Source organism: Pezoporus flaviventris, unplaced genomic scaffold, assembly GCF_033815535.1.
Source record: "Pezoporus flaviventris isolate CSIRO_AGI_PZ_B2104156 unplaced genomic scaffold, CSIRO_AGI_Pfla_v1 ptg000097l, whole genome shotgun sequence".
In the NCBI taxonomy this organism is placed as follows: Eukaryota; Metazoa; Chordata; class Aves; order Psittaciformes; family Psittacidae; genus Pezoporus; species Pezoporus flaviventris.
In genome coordinates this window covers 4773402-4792238 of record NW_026892645.1, presented here as the reverse complement: position 1 = coordinate 4792238, position 18837 = coordinate 4773402, and the positions used below count along the sequence as shown (strand labels likewise).

Genomic DNA, 18837 nt, shown 5'->3' with positions numbered 1-18837 from the left:
AAGTCAATATTCTCCAGGCAGACAATTGAGGAATAATTAATAACTAGAGCAGCTGGAAGCAAAAAGGAAAACCTGTTTTTCTAGTCATATTAAAAAGAAAAGAGGTGGAAAAAAAGGAACATTAATGTAATTCTCAACAGCAAGGGCATTTCACCAGAACATTTGCCTAAATTCACACAAAATTAAAAGCCCATAAAGGGCATTTTTCCAAACTGCCAAGCAAACAACATTAGTCACTTGCTGTATGATACTTGGCATCTATGAAGCATTTCTGTCCAAAGAACCCAATGCATTTGAGATACATTTAGACTAGAAACTCTCCCGAGAAGTAGGCTAAGTATTACTGTCCTATTTTATCCCTAAGAAAAATGAGGCACAGAAAAAAAATCATGCATCCTGTTCAAGGTTACAACAAAAATTAGTAAGAGAAGCAAGAACAGAACGCAAGCCCAGCTCCTGTTTTGTACCCATGTACAAGAAAACACCAGTTCATGTATCATTCATTTCTCCAGTGACAGGAATATAAACTCCCATGACTTATCTGCACAGGAAAGAACTCCACAGCCAGCAATCCCTAAGAGCCTTTCCACTCCAGCTTCCTCTACAAAATACTGATTCTGCTGTTACAAAGCAGATTAAATGTGCTCTTCAGACTGCAACAGAGATATCCTTGTAGGGACTCGTCACTTTGTTTCAGTTCAAATCTTCTTTTACATTTTTTTTCATTTGTTCCCTCCTGTGAGCAAACCAAGGGATTTTAGTCATTTCAGATCTTCACTTTAAGTAACTTCGCCAGGGCTCCTGCTTACTAAGGATAGCACTATCTCAACCTGGACCACCAACCTTACCACTCTCACCCCTGCAAGCGTACATGATCTTCAAAAGCCACCTCCAAAAGTACTGGGCAAACATGATCCAGTTACCATGCCAGAGTCTTCTTCAGTATCACACATCTGTTACTGACTGATACTGCAGTACAGCTGGGAAGAACATGTTTCCCAATGTGGAGGGATGAAATCTCAGCAGAATAAGCTGATCTCCATGACACAGCATCTCACAACATTCCAACACTGCACCTTTGCAGAAAAAAAAGTCCTGAAAGGACAAAATCTTGGCCACCTGCCTGAACTTCCAAAGAACTGCCAACATAATAATTCAGTTACATTGTCCATGCTACTGTAAAACTATATTAAATTCAAAATGTTTGAGCGCATCCAAAATCTAAAATTAATGTTCCTTGGAATGAACACTTTGTTTTACAATCCAGATGCACAACAACAAAAACCCCTTATTCCACAGTGGTTCTCTACTGTTACGGTTAATATTTAATGTCATTTATTGTCATTAAACTCAATATTTGTGTCTAATCAATACTAAGCTACCAAGGGCAGTCGTAACAAGTCTGGACATTCTCTACAGGCTCTATCGATTTCTTTTTTTGAGGCCTACAACAAACACAATTTACACAAATAATTTATCAGGGAATATGTCAAAATAATTTAATAAACAAAACCTATAAATTCCTTTTCTCTTCTGTCATATGACAGAAAATAATTTTAAATTAATTAATGGTAGTCTCAACAGTTCGATTTTAAATTTGTGTAAAACCAAGAGGAAGCTATGAAGTAACAAATAATTTAAATCCAAACATTTTGTAGTGTATTTCACCATGCAGATGAACAGTGATATTTTTTTCCATTTTGTATTTGCCAGTGTATTACTTTTAAATTAATTTATGACAAGTCCTGTCCAGCTTTGTTCAGCTGGAACATTTACAATGCACACACAAGTTGCCATAACCTTCTTCTCACAGATGATGTAAATCCTACTCACACAGGGAGTCACAAAGTCAAAGTTGATTTTTTTACTTTCTGCTTGAGGTAATGGGTAACAGCCTTCCCAAACACACGGTTATGATGATTTCTAAGTATCATCTCACAAAGATAAAACAATACCGGCACCACCACCACTCACATACACCTACATATATAGGCTCAAACTATAGAAGTGTTGGAATTGGAGCAAATAGACAAACGCAACTCTGAAAACAACAGAGTACACAACACTGCACATCAGTCAAGGTACAATCACGTGTTCATGGCTACAGTTGTTCTAAATTTTCCCCACTTCTACTGCTCTTAATGATCTTGTTTGAAAGTCCGAGAAGAAACTCCTTGCTACAAAGGAAAAAAAAAGGACTTACAGAAGACAGCATTTTCACTTGGGCAAATAAACTCTGCTAGTGTTGCTATCATTCAGCAGCTCAGGGAAGACTAAGACTTAGTTTGCCTCTATCCAAAACCTCAAATGTTTCTTTAAGCCTGGTAGAAAGACTATAGTGTTGGTTTGGTAGTTGATCCATTTTGCATATCCCTTCAAATACGTAAAAGTAAATAAGCAGAGTCTCTAGCAGTGACTAAAGCTCAAATGCTGAGCATGTACTACTTGACAACACCCCATTAAGAGAGGGAAACTTGCCCTATAAAAGCATTTGCCTTGCTCAGTGCACATAAAATATGCTGTATATTTTCTGCTTCACTGGAATCAATGGAAACACCTTAACAGACACTGCCTCGGGCATGCACAGGGCGAGGGTATACAAATGCTTTGCCAAGGGCAAAGAGGATGAACAGATACACACTACAGGCAATAAATAACCTCACTAAAGCAGCAGATGAAAAACAAAAGTTTATACCACTCAAAGAATGAGTTCAAACTCCCAAATCCCCAAAACTCGCATCTACTCTGACCACCAGCATTAACCTAACTGGATAAGGCAACCACACAAGCTTTTCTAAACATTTTCTATATGGATTAAGTGTATAATATTGGCTTGATCACATCATCAGCAAGTATTTTCTCCCCCACAAAACACTTCTGTCACCCAGTACTAGGAAGAAATACCAAAAAACACCCAGTTGCTCTTATTCATCTAATGATGCTCTTATTCATGAGATCATGGTCTCATCTCCAGCAGAAAACAAGCAGCACTCAGGAACAAGGAAATCCAGCATACAGGGTCTTGTTTTAGAATTGACCCAAAGATTTTAATCAGTATTTCAGTCTAGCAAGTGCCTTCAAAATTCCTTTCACCTAAACTTAGCACTGATGCATTCTCCCTACAGTAGTTTCCCTTGAAATCCAGAATAATGCAAGAAGCAAGCACCTGGTAACAAAAAGTAAACCAGCAAAACTCAGCACATCTAGTCCTGACTGTTCCAGGTCACACACACACACAAAACAGAAAGCCTTTGACTGCTACTGACATCTTAGATTTCATCTGCTCAGACACAACAATCATTTTACAAAAAAATTCAACAGACAAGATGTACATAACTACTAGAATCAGAATTCGACTACAGTTACTAAACAGAGACAGTCCACAGGAAAAAAAAAAACCACACAAAACCAAAAAACTACAAACTTCCTAACTTACCAATAACACTTTATCTGCATTACCCATATCGAACGACAGCTCATTTTTATCTTAGCTAATAGTATATCTTCAGTATTACATTAGAGGTCACATATACATCCTCTCAGGAAACAGCACTTCAACTGTAATGAAGAAAACCTATTTTCTTAAATTCAAAAAGGAGGGGGGGGAAATACCAAGTAGGCCTAAATATTGTTGCACAGCTACTACATGCCTCCACACAGCCCACAGTCAGCTATCTACTTACATGACTTCTACTGATACATAAAGAAGCTAAAGCAAAGAAGAAGAAGCATTGAGCTCTTGCTTGCAATAAGCTCAACTTAAACTTCCTGTGTTTTTCAGCTGTCTTTTGTGAGCTCTGTTAAACACCTGGAAAAGTAAAGTTCCTTTATAGCTGCATGTGTATGTAATTAATGCATTTGACAAGCTGTTGTGTTCCCAAACAGCTGCTTCCATTATACCAACAAGTATACCATCTGCAAAACTATTTGGTAAACTACTGTAGGTAAATATCAGGATGGCAGGTGCTAATAAATAACAAGCACTGCCAAGATGACACACTTCTGTAGGGAAAGTTTTGAGTTTTCCCACTGTACTTTTCTGCGCTCCTGGAGCAGGCAAACTTAAGATACTCAAAGAAAGGAACTACTATTGTGACTCACAGCAAAAGCAAAATAAGGTTCTTGGCAAATATCTCTGAAATCACAATTACGTGCAACTCATCTCTGTGGCAGTAAGGCGAAGAGTTAGGTGAGTAAATCTGCACGTAAAAGTGGGTCTTCTCACAATATGTAACCAGCCACAGCTGCAAGTATTAATTGTGGGAAGTAAAACAAGTTGAAAAGCATCAGGTAAGTCTAATCTCCTATGTTAACATTTGTATCTTAGGGAATTTTCTGTTTAAGTCAGTATGACCTTCACTATGCTTTGCATCCAGAACAGCCATTTAACCAAAAAAGCTTGTCCATGCATCCAAGACCAGATCAAAATTGGGCTTTTGCTTGACCCAGCATCAAAACAAAGCTGCAAGTATAAAGAAATAACCATTCTAATGTCCAGTATCTCATGAGCCACAAGGAATGATGATTAATGCAACCTCAGCTGAAATCTAAGAAAACTAAACTAAACAAGCTCTAACTTGTGCAACCAATTGTGCAGGAAAAAGTAAGAGTCATACAGGTAGGTATGCTCTACCTCCAATTTACAAACCTGCTTAAGTTTTAGGTAGTCATACACTGAAAAAAAAACAAACAACAAAATATATGCTGAATAACTACCATGGAAAGTAGTATTTCGCTTGGTACTTAACACCCCCCTTGAAAAACAAGGGCATACCTCAGTATTGCAGAAAAGTTTCCTCCTTAATACACTATTTTTACCCTTGAAAATACATTTAGGTACGTATTATGCTCCTGAACTTCAAAAAAAACTCGGCGTTTTTAACAGTCTCACACACTCAGAAATCTACTGTACCACAACCCAAACATTCTGTAGAAATACACAACTAAAATACATGATGTATTCTCTTACCTTATTTGACCATTTATAGGCTTGAAGAAGTTGACTGTAAAGAGGTGTTTTGTCCTGAACAGGATCTAGGCTCAGGAGTCCACTGTTGTGCAGGGGGTGGTTCTCAGATGGTTTACCCACTAGATTGCTCAGACGCTCCAGTTCACTGAAAGAAAATAGAACGGCATTTTTTAAGTCAGATCTGCAGATACAGATACCTGAGATGTATACTCCCTAGTGCTAAGCCTGAAGATGGTCCTGCAGTGTTTGCGGTTACTCTAAGCAAGTATAAGCATTCCAAGTTCTTAAGGCAAGGAAGCACCTTCTGATTTCCATGAGCAATTTATACATTTGTAGACGTGTAAAATACTCAACTAAAGCATAACAAGCACCAGTTCCCAATGGGGGAAAAAAACCTCACTGTGAAATGATCTATTCTTGCTTAATTTCTCATTTGTTAAAAGACTACATTTAGTAATAACAAAATGTTAAGCAATTTTTAAAACTTGCATTCATCAACTGCAGAAAAAAGCCTGGCTACTTTGCACAGATGTAAAATGTAGCTTTTCAAGTGACATGCCTAGTCAGGTGCCTTTCCTTTTGCCTTTTGAATGTTACACCCTACTCTGAACTGCAGAGCTTCCACTAAATTAAAAGCAGGATTCAGACCTTTCAAGAGGTAATTTCTGAAAAATCTCTGTAAAGAAAACTCCCAACTATCTCAATTTGCATTTAATAAAGGTTATGAAAAGAAACACCAACAATTGGGGAACTGACAGTTGGAAGACTTCCACACTTCACTACCACAAAATTCTCCTTCATTAATCATCTTTCCTTCCAGTTTCCATGGCCTACATTCTTTCTAAGCTTCTGGCATGGGGAACACTCATGGATGTGCTTATTACTTCTTGATAAAGTACAATAAACCAAATGTGAATAGACATAATAGCTAAGACTTTGTTGAGCTGGGATCCCAGTCCATACTTCCATGATGTGAGCCAAAGTCCACTGATGACATTAACTTCAATACACTCTGAAGTATTCCCTTGCTACTTGAAACCTATGCTTCCCAAACATGTAAGAGAATATGTAACACAGATAAATTGCAATATTCGGGGGCAGTTGTGTTTCAAAAAAGAAAAATCAAATATACTCCAAAAGAGTTATCTTGCAAGGAATCAGGAAAGAAATGGTCATCAAAGCACTGATACGCACACCCGCTAGAGATGTGGAAGAGATGGTGAAACAGGAACTGGTGGAGTTTGATGATGAAGACGCTCTCAGGTATGGTAGTAAGGATTACACAAGAACTTCACAGCACTGAAATCCTGGTTGATAAACTGCAAAGCAGCAGTAGGCAAACATGAAGCCTCCTCAACTTGAAAGCAATTAAAACCAAAGTGATACAACAGAAGACTGTAAGTCTGTGTATAAGATTATTATTATCTACCATCTTTCCCAACAAAAGGAAACAAGTAGGCAAAAAATTACATTAACGTTATTAGAACTGAAAATTAGCACGGTTAAAAGAAACAAATTCTTCTAAACCAGATCCTGGAGACCCAGTCTCTGGAGCCCACAAGATGTGCTGGGAAGGGCGATTCTGTGCTCGCCCTGCCCTTGGGCACCTCATGGGCAGCACTGATGGCTCCCAGAAGGATATGAGGGAACCCAGAGGGAGCTCAGCACTCTCCAGCAGATCCACATGGATCAGCAGCCTCAAGAGTTTGTCTCTGTCTGCACAAAACACACCTCCTGGTAGACAGCAATACTTACAGGTAGTGACTTTCCAGCATTACAAGTTTTGGTAATAAAATGGTCATTCTTGAACCACTTGGATAATACTACATATAGTCAGAGCCTAAAAGGAGTGAGATGTTTGTTGATTTTGGTTTTTTTTAATGTTAACACTTCAAAAAACAGAGAAGTATCTCCCTGCAACCAAAAGCATTCACCTCACCAATGGAACCTGACAACTCCTTTGTTAAAACAAAACAAGGACCACAAACAGGTAAACAGGAGCAATTTCATCCCTGTGGAGACTCCGGAACAAAACAGCACAAAGTGGTAACACGCACGATGTCGGAAAGAATAAAATGGACCGTTCTCACATTTATTTGCCTAAAACTTTCTCGGGGACTGCGAACGGCGCCACCGGGCACTTCCTGAGGGCCAGGCCCGGGGCTGGCGGGGAGGGACCCAGAGACCCCTCTCCCTCCCCGGGGCCAGGGGCCCGGCTACACCCCGAGGAGGAGGGAAGCCCCGTCGGGGCCGGCTGCTCACCCCAGGTCGCGGCTGACGGAGTGCAGGCTCTCCTGGAAGGCGGCCACGAAGCCCTTCTCCCGGCCCTCCAGGGTCTCCTTGTTCCGCATGCCATCCTTGAGGCAGTCGAAGACCCGCGTTACACTGGAGCGCAGCGCCTGGATAGCGGCGATGGCTTGAGAGAAGGCCTCCAGGTTCACGCCGGGGCTCAGCACCCCATCCGCCATCTTGCGCGGCCGGGCCCGGCCTCTCGGCGGCAGGCGCTGAGGTGCGCGGCGAGGCCGCGGCTGCGCGGGGCACGCTGGGAAATGTAGTGCGGGCTCCGCAGGGGCGGGACGGGAAGCGGTGATCGCCTCAGGCGCTGCCCCGGGGGGTCGGCACCGAAAGCCGCTTTTTAGCCTTTTATCCTCTTTTTTTTTTGTAACATAAGGGATTTCTCCATCAAAAGCGGCGTTTCCCCGTGCGCCCTGTGCCCGCCGCCCGTGACAGGAGCGGTCTGCCCGCCTCAGACCCCAGGGTAAAAGGAACGAGCTAGGGCAGTGTTTCTTCTTCCTCAGAAACACGTTTTTTTCCAGTCAAATATCCTCTTTTCTTCTATTTCCCTGTGCTGTGCATCACTCCCTGCTCGCAATATAAGGGATATTCCCTCCTCCGTGGAAGCTGGAGGGTGTTTTCCAGGCACAGAGCCAGAAGTAAATGCATTTAAAAGAGGGAGCAATGGCCTGTGTCCTGCTGCACCAACTGTGCTTAGCTTGAAGAAGGCAAAGTGCTTTTATAGGCCTTGAGCTCATGGACAAACTGAAGAGCTGATGGCGTTACAGTTCACATCTCAGTCGTGATTACAGCTGAAATAACAAGGACCTTCATTATTGAGTGTTTGAGGAGCACTGCAGAGTTCGAGAGGGCTATCATAGCACCAAGCAGTTTGATTCTGTAGGAGCTGCTTATGCCTCCAATGCCAGCACCAGCAAGCTTTACCCTTAGAGTGCAGCTAAAATAAATAGAGTTAAAACAAATGCAGCACTGCACCATCCAATGGTCGCTCCACGCAAGACTAAATTGCAGCACAGGGCTAGGTTCTTTGGTTTTTCAACTTCTAAAGTAAATAGCAACCTCTTTCATAAAGCTATTAATTAAATTCAGTGAGCGCCATCCACACAGCCTGATCCTTTAGTCAGGATGTGAAATGGAAATGAATGCGACAAGGAACAGCAGATGTGTCAGTGGCCAATCGAAGCGAGGCTTTGCCCTCCACTCGGTGACACTTTTCTGTCTATCATACATCAGAGACTGAAAATTGCATCTAATCAATTAAACATTCTCAGCCAATATTGGTAAGTGAAACCCTATTACTTAGCATAAAGAATGAGAAAATGAAAAGGTTGCGGTTCTACTCCTCTTGAGCATAGTAATGCTGTTGTATCTGAACACTGGGGTAAAGCAAACCTGGAAGCAATGTAGGCTGAAGCAATGTAGTTCAGCCTACATAAATGCTGAAATATATAATGGTGTACTTCAAAGAATCAGCAGTGGACCAAGCACACTTAATAAGGCAAATGTGAACAAGTCAGGAATAGTTCTATGTAAAAAAGCACTGAATCGAAGTATAGCAGCCCCAGGCAGAAAAGGACAGGACTATCTCAGCCAGACTGGCAACTTAAACTGGTTATGGAGCTGTAATATTAGTTATGATAGACATAAAATACCTTCCTTTGGACTATAATAGATTGGTGAAGAAGGCACTGTGTTATCATAAGGGAACACTTGGAGGCTGAAAGATCATTCCTGCATGGCTTTATTCTTTATTCCTCTCACTGCAAAATTCAGGCTCTGGGTGCACATTGCAGATGACTGTAACTTATTTTGTATGTTATTCCTTGGAAATGGGTGATTCTTTTCCATTTATTCCCCTCTGATGTAAGGTTTATTTTTAAATAGATATTTTCAGCTGTTAGCATCACATTTATTTTAACTATCTCTAAGATTCCCGTCATTATGGTGCCCACGTTCAAGGATTTATGATTTTACATCCTACCTGGAACAGCAAAAGGCCTTGACAGTTGTTTTAATATTTGAAACAAAACAGTGGCCTGACAACAAATCTATAAATGTATAAGGAACTATTTGGAACTTGCCCCTAAGGAACAAAAAACACAGCATAGCTTTGACTTAGAAACTCAAAGGAGGGCATTCACATTTCTTGCTCCAGGGATCTGTTTTTCCTTGTGTAAATGAGGAACCAAGCTCTCCTGAGCAGACCACAGGCAATGCAGAGCATTTTCAACTCCACTGGCTCTGTGGGGAGTTAAGGCAGACTTAGCTTCAACACCTAAAGATAATGGCTTGAGAACAGGAGGTCCCATTCCTCTTATTACTCCTCCTTTTGTTTTGCCACATCTAGAAGAAAAAGACTGTAGAATTTGATGTGCTCATCTGTAGGGCATTGCCTTACCTAAGTTGCTCACTGCATTTTTTTAAGCAATATTCCTTAAGTGGCAGCTTGCCCAGACCAAAGCAGTATGCTAATTTCATCTTCATTACAGGTATATTGTAAGTGGGCATAACGGATATAAAATACATGAAACCAGGATTTCTCCAAGGTACCGATAAAAATCTTTTTGCCCTAAAATCACCGGTGAAACATAAAAACAAGAATCCAGCTGATGTTCAAAACATCTAAAAATCTTGCTGTCTGACAGCTGTTGAGTGGGCTCCTGCAAAATTATTTGGATAGCCCAATATGGACACATATCCACGTCTGTGCAAGCATCAGAACTGACATCTTTTATCCTCTCCACCAGAAGTTCAAGGACCTAGTGTGCTCCCTCCAAAAAAAGGATCACATTTAAAGCATATGGGTTATATCCACATCACACAAACACAGTGTCCTGTAGAGATGCAAACAGCAGCTGCAGTCCTGAAAGCAGCCTGCTCTGTTAGTTCAGCATTCTGACCAGACTAATAAACCTTGCCTCTCAGCATTGCTAATGAGCTCCAGCAGAGCACCGCGCTAACACAGTGACACTACAGCTAGCCCACTTATCTCCACACATTGCTGCACTGTACCACGTAGATAGATGAAGAGATGGAATAGAGAAGACTGCAGTGAACTGCCAGTTCTGTATCTGTTCTGTGGCTAAAGAGAGAATTTCATTTTGGGTGCTGTCAGCCTCATAACGTACATAAGCTCTGAATTCACTTGGAGAGGAAAAGTTGGGGGGGGGGGGGGGTAACAGTCCAACCTGGCATCCCATGCAGCTTGACAAGAGAAGTACAGTTCTCTTCTGAAGCAGAAGCTTGGCTGGGGAGCCTGTAATTAAGATGAACCTTTCACAGCAAAGTATGTTATGGCAATATTACTCAAATTGCAGCTACTGAGAACCAAGTGGGCTATAATTAATCAGCATCATCAAAGAAAAGGGATGATTTCAGAATCCTTGCAGAGGTACTGTAAACAATTTGTTAGGGAAGAGAGTGCCCAATTAGAAATGCATTCTCGTTTAGGAGGAATTAATTTTGTTGTCAAGAGAGACAACTAATGGTGACTACTGGGTTTCATACCAAGTGCAGATAATCTCTCATGAAATGTCTGGACAGGACTCAACGTTTGGAATAACTCACGTCATAAGGAACTATCTTTATCTTCCTCTGAGATAGATAAATGCTGATATTTAGTCTGTGGCAAGCTGGACTGATATTCATCACCAGGGCCTCTTCATTTCTTCATACTTCATTGCTCCATTCTTGACAGCACTTCAGATAAATATAATAAACAGATTAATTTTTGTTCTTGTTGTTCAAATAATTGTGACACTCAGTGGTGTAATTGATAAGATATTCTTGCTATTTTTACTTTCCTTTTAATTTCTTCCAGGTATTCAGTCTTCACTTAGCCGCAGAGCTTACTACATGATGCATTATTGAAACAGAAGAGAAGCTGGGGGTTATCGACTCATGTTTGAGGTTTCTGCCAAGAGAAAGGAATGAGTCCTGCCTCCTTTTAGACAAGGGGAATGGCAAGACATTTCAGATGTGGGGGAGCCTTGATCTTCAGTGCTATTTCTTTCCTATTGTTGCCTGAATCAGAATCTCCCACTACATCCAACAATAGTGAGTGAAAATCTGATCTCAACATTCATGCCAGTGAAATAACTGAGCTGACAATGATGTAGTCCTCATCAGATTTCCTGTGGGATGAACAGAGTTAGCTTCATATTGTTTCAGGCTCTCAGGCGACCAGGCTCACATTCAAAAGGATCTTCCCCCATATCATGGTATATGGAAAACAGACCTAAAGGCCTCCCGTTCCCCTTAGAGGGTCACTCTAACTGTAGGAACTACACTTCTTGGGTGGTTATTCAGTTCCTTGTCCAAAGTGTTTCAGTTCACAGTTATAAAGTGTCCGCATTACACACAGAAAATCCAGTGTGTAACAGATTTGTCTGCAGAACCACTAACGACTGGATGGATTATGGCTCTTCAATTCCCTCTTGTCTGATGCAACTGCCACCCTTGATATCAATTTAAAGATAATTCAAAAAGATTTGCTGTTATGCTGGGCTGCTCCTGGAGTTTTGGTCCCTGGGGATGTCAACTTAACACCTTATCCCAGCACTGAATTTACATCAGAAGTATAAAGCAAAATACAGAAAGTAAACCCTACCCAGTAAAACTCATGGTGTTATTTTATGCATGCAGAATTCTGTCCCAAAATATGTCAAATTTTACTTGCAAAAATAAAAGGCTGCTGTTTGATTCTGTATGTGTGCAATCTGCAGAGAAGTATACTCAGCCACTTCTTTCCTTTAAACATTCAGTGATCAAGTGTGGAATCCGATGTAAAACCAAATGGGGAGAAAGTATCATTATTTAAAGGCTACATAACTGCTTAAAATTAGAGCTGTGAAGGCATCAAAAAATACCAGAAATCACAGATGGTTTGCAGATAAATTCACATTGCATTTAGTCCACTCAACATCTAAAAAAAACCCCTATGCTTTTGCCTTGCTTTTCAGTCTATCTGTTGATGCCTGCTCACAACATACTTTCTTTAAATTGGGCTGAGTCGTGTTCTGTTGCCCTATACATTCAGTTCCTCATCACTTTGAAAGATCTGCTCAAATACACATATTTTTAAATGATGTAGTTAAAATTTAATATATTTTGCACTTTTTCAACATGACAACTATCCTGAGCAGGTTAAATAAGGCATTAGCAGAGATGAAATAGTGAGAACAGACAAGCAGTTGTGCAATATGCAAGTGGCTGAGACAGAATGACCTGATTGCTTCTTCTTGACTATACTGATGATTCTGCAGTATTGGAGTTGGTTAAACGCATTGTTTTCCCTCTCCAAAGACTGCAGAATCAGGCTTTTACATAATTCTGGGATATTTGTATTATATTCTGCATATTTTGTTTTCTGATAGTCTGCAATTTAACTAGTTAAAGCCTATTTGCCTTCTTTAATGCCTGGGCTGTATTTTCAAATGTTCTGTTTTGTCCCTTGGGTTTTCTCTCTGACACTGGTTTGCTCTGGGGAAAATTCCACTTCCATTAGCATGAAAGACCAGGATTTGGCACAATCATTCCAGCCTCCCCGCCTAGCAGCAGTCAGCAGAATTTGCTGAATATATAATGCTCGAATTCTACTCCTTACCAGCTTCTTGCAGAGGTAGGATTTTGCAGCAGGCAAGAGGAAGCTTGAAACATAATGGTTATTCAATACATGGTTGAGCACATCCCCTAGCTATTGCTCTTCATTGAACAGGTGCATGAAAGTTTTAGATGGCAGTGTATCCACTGTTATGACAGTAAATATGATGGAGTTCATGGTACGATATATGGTATCTCTTCTTGCCAGGAGCAAACTCTAAACTGCAGCTTGGAAAAGCAGAGGTTGCTTTTCCCCAGGCTCTTTGAAAAACCTGGCAGAGTAACAATCACTGAGACAAGATCACGGAGTTCTGAAGTTCCTGATTAGTAAATATTATTTGAGACAAGTGTAACCTCAGGACAAGAATGCCTGACATGAACCAGATTTCAGGCATGATTTTGGCAATCTTTATTCCTTCTGCATATAAATGCAGCATGCTGAGCAACCGTCCTGCCTAACTCCTGAGCTTAGCTTTCCACATTCCACCAGCCACTTGCCAAGAGTCATTTGTTCTCGTACTTCCTACAAAAGCCAAGCTACTTCTCATAACTCTCCATCCTAATTAAGCTACTCGCTGGCTTTTATAATCACCTCTTCATAAACCAGTCAATCTCAGCAGGATTTTTAAGAGCTGAAACTGGGCTGATATCCCCTTAAAGCACCAGCCATCCTGAAACAGCAAGGTCTTATTCTTTACTCTTTAGCTTTTCTTGAGTGCCTTCTTTCATTTCTTTTCCAGATGTAAAAGAGAAGGGCCAACAACAAAAATAAATATATGCTGAAGGCTGAATGAGGGCATGGAAACATGCAGTTTTCCAGACAACTCAAGCACTTCTAGCAACTGCATAGATCACTATTTCCTTTCAAGCTGTTTCCCACTCAGTACTGTTCATCAATCCATTAAGGAGGACAGACAACCATGCTTTTTAACAGAAACCCAGACAAAATGGGCAGAATAAATCAAAGTTCTGGGATATTCAGAACTTCAGCATCTCAGAAATCCAATACTTCATCTTGACCTTTATTCAAGAAAGCATCTGAACCAAACTTAGAGTACATACAAAAGGACTTTTAAATCGATAAACCTTTTTATACCACTGCTCCCTGCTTCAAGAGCCTATTTCTGGAAGTTTTAGGGCAGCTAAACTGAACTCAGTTCAGAGTCCACAACCAGAAGAGCATTTTTCTCTGGAGCAGGCTCCATGTGGAAGGCTAAAACTAAACAGAGCATCCTAGCACCCTACACCACACAGCTGGCATTGCTCAAATTGCCACCAGACTGGATTTACCTGGAAGCTTCTACTCCCACAGACATTACTATGGAAAATGTCCTGCATGAGTTATAAAAAGTTAAGCAATTTGGTGTTCCCAAAAGCATTCTAGTGTGTTTCTTACTGTCTAATAATATGGGATAAAAGGGACATCAATACTTGCAGGTAGTGGAGGCACCATATAACATGGAGATAAGATGGCTTCAAATAAATCCTACCTTCATTGCGTCAGGACAGAAACAGAAGTGCATGCACAGGCAGAGGGGCTGCATTACTACCAGCATCCCCAGCAACAGTCTGTTTGGGTGTTGCTCCCCCAAGACCAGCAGACCCAAAAGTCACATGAAGGAGAATGCAAGCTTACAGCATCATGGGATAGGGAGGAACCAAAGAGAGCCATGTGTGGTGTGGTCTGCAGATACTGAACAGATTGGATTGTTTCCAAAGGCTATTATCTGAAAAAGACTTTGCTTTATACTTAGGCCAATATGGTAAACTCTGTCCACTTAGCTCAGGGAAAGGTCAGAGATATTTTGAAGTAAAGAAAGGCCATCTGTGGCAGCTGTATCCAATTCAGAGAGATAAATTATCCCCAAAGGAACATGAGGAAAAAAATCCTTATTTATTTTATTTCTGCATATTCAACTTACAGTTACCCTGGTGCATCCCTGATATGGACTTGAGCGATGTTTTCAAGCAGAATCCAGCCAGTCTTTCCTACAATGAGACAGAGGTTGTCTAAACAGACGATCACTTCCTGGAATTTGCAGATCTAATTCCATACTCCAGTATTTAAGGTCTCCAGCAAAAGTGACACCCATCTTCCCTGTAAAAAAAAAAAGAAAAAAAAAGAAAGATTTTCCTTCTATCCAGAGATTATTTAGTGCTTTGTTATTGACACTGCTCCTATTGAAAGATTTAAACATAAAAATGCAGTGTATTCAAGTAGTGATCATTTTTCATCGTCACTTAGTGACACTACAGCCTGTAGTTAGCTGCAGCAGATTTATCTTTTCTGCTATTGATCGTGTGTGGGGCCAAGCTGTTTTCAGGTACCTGGCTGTATTGCTTCTGAGCTGCAGGAAGAAATGCACACGGAGTGCACAAAGGTGATGCCAAGCAGTCTTGATTTCATTCTAAAGCTGTTTAATTATTTCCCTATAAAGGGTGAGATAAGTTCCTAGAGGATAATTTGTTTGTGGACACAAGGCATTTCCTGCTTGATGAAAGGAACAGTGTGGAAATGCCATTTCCCTGTGTAGCTCAGCCTACACGATGTCACAGAGAGCTGGGTTTAAGGCACTAGATGCAAACGAAAACTTAAGGTACTGAAGGACAGTTGTTTTGTGAAAAGTAGGGGCTGCCAGTCAGGTCCCTAAAGCAAGCCTGCCATGACCTCCTGTGGTGAAGATGCTCTCTCATGAGGATTCCCATCACATCATGGAAAGATTCCTTCTACTTCTTGAAGCCCACAGAGAATGGAAAGCATTACCCCAAGGGTTTGGAGCCCTCCAGCCTCCAAAGCTCCGTGAACAATTTTTATACTTAAGGCACAGGGATTAACTCCAGTCACCTTCTGAGTTTAGAGTGAAGCTGAAGGGAAAACAAAACAGAACATTTAGATGCAAGGTAGAACCTGCTTGTTCTCAAACAGTACAATATTGGATCCCACACTTTTGTCTCAAACACATCTACTATATTAAACAGAGCCAGACATCTATATATGTTCTTCTTCACTTAAGCCAAATACATCAGTAAGTGCTGATACAGAGGCTGTGAATTCAATGGCTGAATAATGCTTGCGGGAATCCTTAAGAGACCAAGAAAGCTTTCTCTTGAAGCTGTCATGCACCTCCCTGATGGATCGCAGCTCACAATCCATAAATGCACTTAATGCGGGGGGCAGTCAGGACCAGATCTCCAGTTTCCCACAGCAGTTGCTCTGTTACAGAGCTAAAAGGTGCATTTGTGCTTGTTTCTCTTTCCAGGTACTAGCTGAAATGTGACCCAGCCACCTTTATATATGTATGTATATATGTATATATTTAAATGTAAGCTGGAAAAGAGGCATACAAAGAACTTCAATGAATGAACAGACTATTGCACCTCAGTGCTGTTTGCAGCTTTCTCATCCAAGTGAAGCCGTTCATCCACAGCCTTCATTGTGACTTTGAGTCACTCCCTTTCTGGATATTGCATATTTGGATTAGAAAAGGGAAAGACAATCACTATATGGACAAGGAGACCTGTTCTGTGCCTTGTGCCCCCTGCTTCTTCCTTCCACTCCTGATGGGAAGACCCTGAATACATGGAACAGCAAAAAGCCCACAAAGAACAGCAAAAAGCCCACACCATTGTAACTGCCTCTAGATGAAAAATACATACTTTATTCTAAAGGCAGTGACTTAACCAAAACCAAGCAAGCTATACAAATAGAAGACAGGTATGTAGGTTCACCCCAAGTATTAACTTTACAGTGTTCTAGCTCTTCTGTCTTTCCTTCTCAATCATGTGTTTGAGTTCATTTTCTGATCACTTTTACCAAATATATTCTTCTCCCACAGAGACCTAATCTTTTTGCACTCCTCTGCAGCTCACTTTGACTCACTTGTCAATTCCTGATCCAAACCCTTTTGATTAATCATCTCTGAACAGGTTTATCAATCTGTTCTGAAGCCTGAACACAGAAACATACATGTTCAGCAGATATTTCCTCACTGAATTTCTCTGCTACACTATTTTGGAGAAGAGTTCCAAACTGTGCCAACTAACTCTTGCTATTTGCAGACTTGGGAGATGGGATTCTAAACCGTGAGAATTTGCCAAGGTAGCTATACTAGCAAAAGGATATTTCTCCTGCTGTAAATAAAGCTCATTCCTGTTCTTCAAATAAACTGCGCTAGTAGAAGGACTTCCACTGCCTCAGCAGAAGGTTTTTGTTGATAGAAATATAGTTTCACCTCTTGCAAAACCAATATAGCAATGGTAACAGAGCTTTGGACCAGGACAGGTTGTTTTCTCCTCAGTATTCACAGCTACCAAAAAAAAGGAATATGATCACTGTCTTACAGAATAAAAAGTGGCTTAATTCTGTCCCCCAAAATAACCTGCACTTTTGATCCACTCTGAATTCTTTTTCCCACAAGGCTTTCCTGCACAGATAACAACGTTAAGCAAATTAGCAAATTACTCTCTCTGCAAGAGCCAGGTCATATTTCACCATTAGAGAAGGAGGCTGATTTTCGCTTAGGTGGAAACAGATCCACAATAACAGTATTTTCAATTATTCACGTCTCAACATTGCCCCTCAAAATAGTTTCATTTTGTTATATTTAATGCTTCACCATTACATCTTCAAAGTATGTCAGTAATTACAAATCTCACTGTTTTATTTTAGGCGCTGCTCTCCCAGAGTGACAGAAGCGCACAGATTGAAAACGCTGCTGAAAAGATTGTTGGAAGATAGGGAAAACCCATCTAAGCTTTGCCTAAGTGGCAAAAAGGAAGGAGATGCTCTTTGGGCACAGTAGCAAGAACATAGGAAAGTTTCTAATGTTCATCATTTGCTTAAAGCCCAAACAAGATTCTGTTATGGTAAACTAAAGCACTGCAGTATTGTGAGTTTATGGTATAATATTTTGGCCACTGTGGGATGTTATACTGCAATATTGAAATGAAGGATCATACTCTGAAGTCTGCAATCTGGTGCCCCTCTCTGGCTGTCATATCTGATTCTAAACAGAAAAAAAACCCATAAAACATATTGAGCAAACTCCATCTGATGTGTCAAGTAACAAGTAGCCCTTCGTATATAGATAAAAAATTATGCACACCAAAAAATTGCCCCAAACTTCCCCTCTTTCAGGGTATTAAAGCTCTTCCTGTTGCTATACAGTGAGAATATTTTATAAGCTTTATAAGCTCTATCACTGACCTATTCGCTTTCTAATACATGAAAAATTACTAATCTTCTCTTGCCCACTGAATAAAAAGCGAAGCCCTTTGCAAGCCTATTAGGAAACTATATTTACAACAAAGCACCAAGGAAAATATTCCCATTAAATTTTACAGCAATTTCCTTGGAAGACTCCTTTCCACTGAGAACAGCTGGACTTAATTGCAAATGAGCTGACTGAAGGAAGTACATCTGATTGCAGATATAATAAAATTCATGCTTGACACCTTAATTTTTTTTAATATATATTGGCCACCATAAAATCAGTGCATTTGCTGGTTTGCAGGCTAAATCTATCAAAGTTCTGGCAGGAGAATAGACAGGGAACGGAAAAGCTTGTGGAGTCCTTCAAAGCTTGGTGCTTAAGACACAGCTTTTTAATGCTATTGATTCCGAACAATCAATATTTTCTTCAATAAGAAAGTCTCATATTACCCCTCTTCCCAGCCACCCTTCACAATGAACTTATTTAGGATGAAAAAGCACTTAATGGCTTTCTTTTGAGATCCTTTTTTTTTTTCTTATGTTCATTGTAGTCTCTCTTCCTTACAGAGTTCACCTCCCTCAGCCCTGTTGGCTGATACTACGTGGCTGTGGAGCGGTTGGGCAGCTTTTCTCCAGTGTGACAACCTGCCATCAGGTTACCAGTTGACTCAGGAAAGCTAATTTATTTGAAATGAATTGCAACCAAATCAACCTATCGCTTCTAGGGTTATTTACTTAGAATCTACCATAAAAAAGCAAA

General features: G+C 40.6%; 1 protein-coding gene and 1 long non-coding RNA gene across 4 annotated transcripts in view; one reads left to right on the top strand and one right to left on the bottom strand.

Annotated features, from left to right (window-relative positions):
* MED27 (mediator complex subunit 27) overlaps positions 1–7508 on the bottom strand; it is an 85078-nt gene extending 77570 nt beyond the window's left edge. The window contains exons 1-2 of one of the 3 annotated variants that reach the window (XM_061476815.1): positions 7232–7508; positions 4970–5114 (exon numbers count right to left, since the gene is read on the bottom strand). In XM_061476815.1, coding sequence (XP_061332799.1) covers positions 4970–5114; positions 7232–7437 — 351 coding nt within the window. In that variant the 5' untranslated portion in view covers positions 7438–7508. The remainder of the gene's footprint in view (positions 1–4969; positions 5115–7231) is intronic. The other 2 variants (XM_061476814.1, XM_061476813.1) reach the window with 2 other exon arrangements.
* A 2114-nt stretch (positions 7509–9622) lies between these two features.
* On the top strand, positions 9623–17758 carry LOC133281356 (uncharacterized). Its single transcript, XR_009747483.1, has 2 exons — positions 9623–11320; positions 17535–17758. It is a non-coding gene; the product is annotated as an uncharacterized LOC133281356 (long non-coding RNA).
* The last annotated feature ends 1079 nt before the right edge of the window (positions 17759–18837 follow it).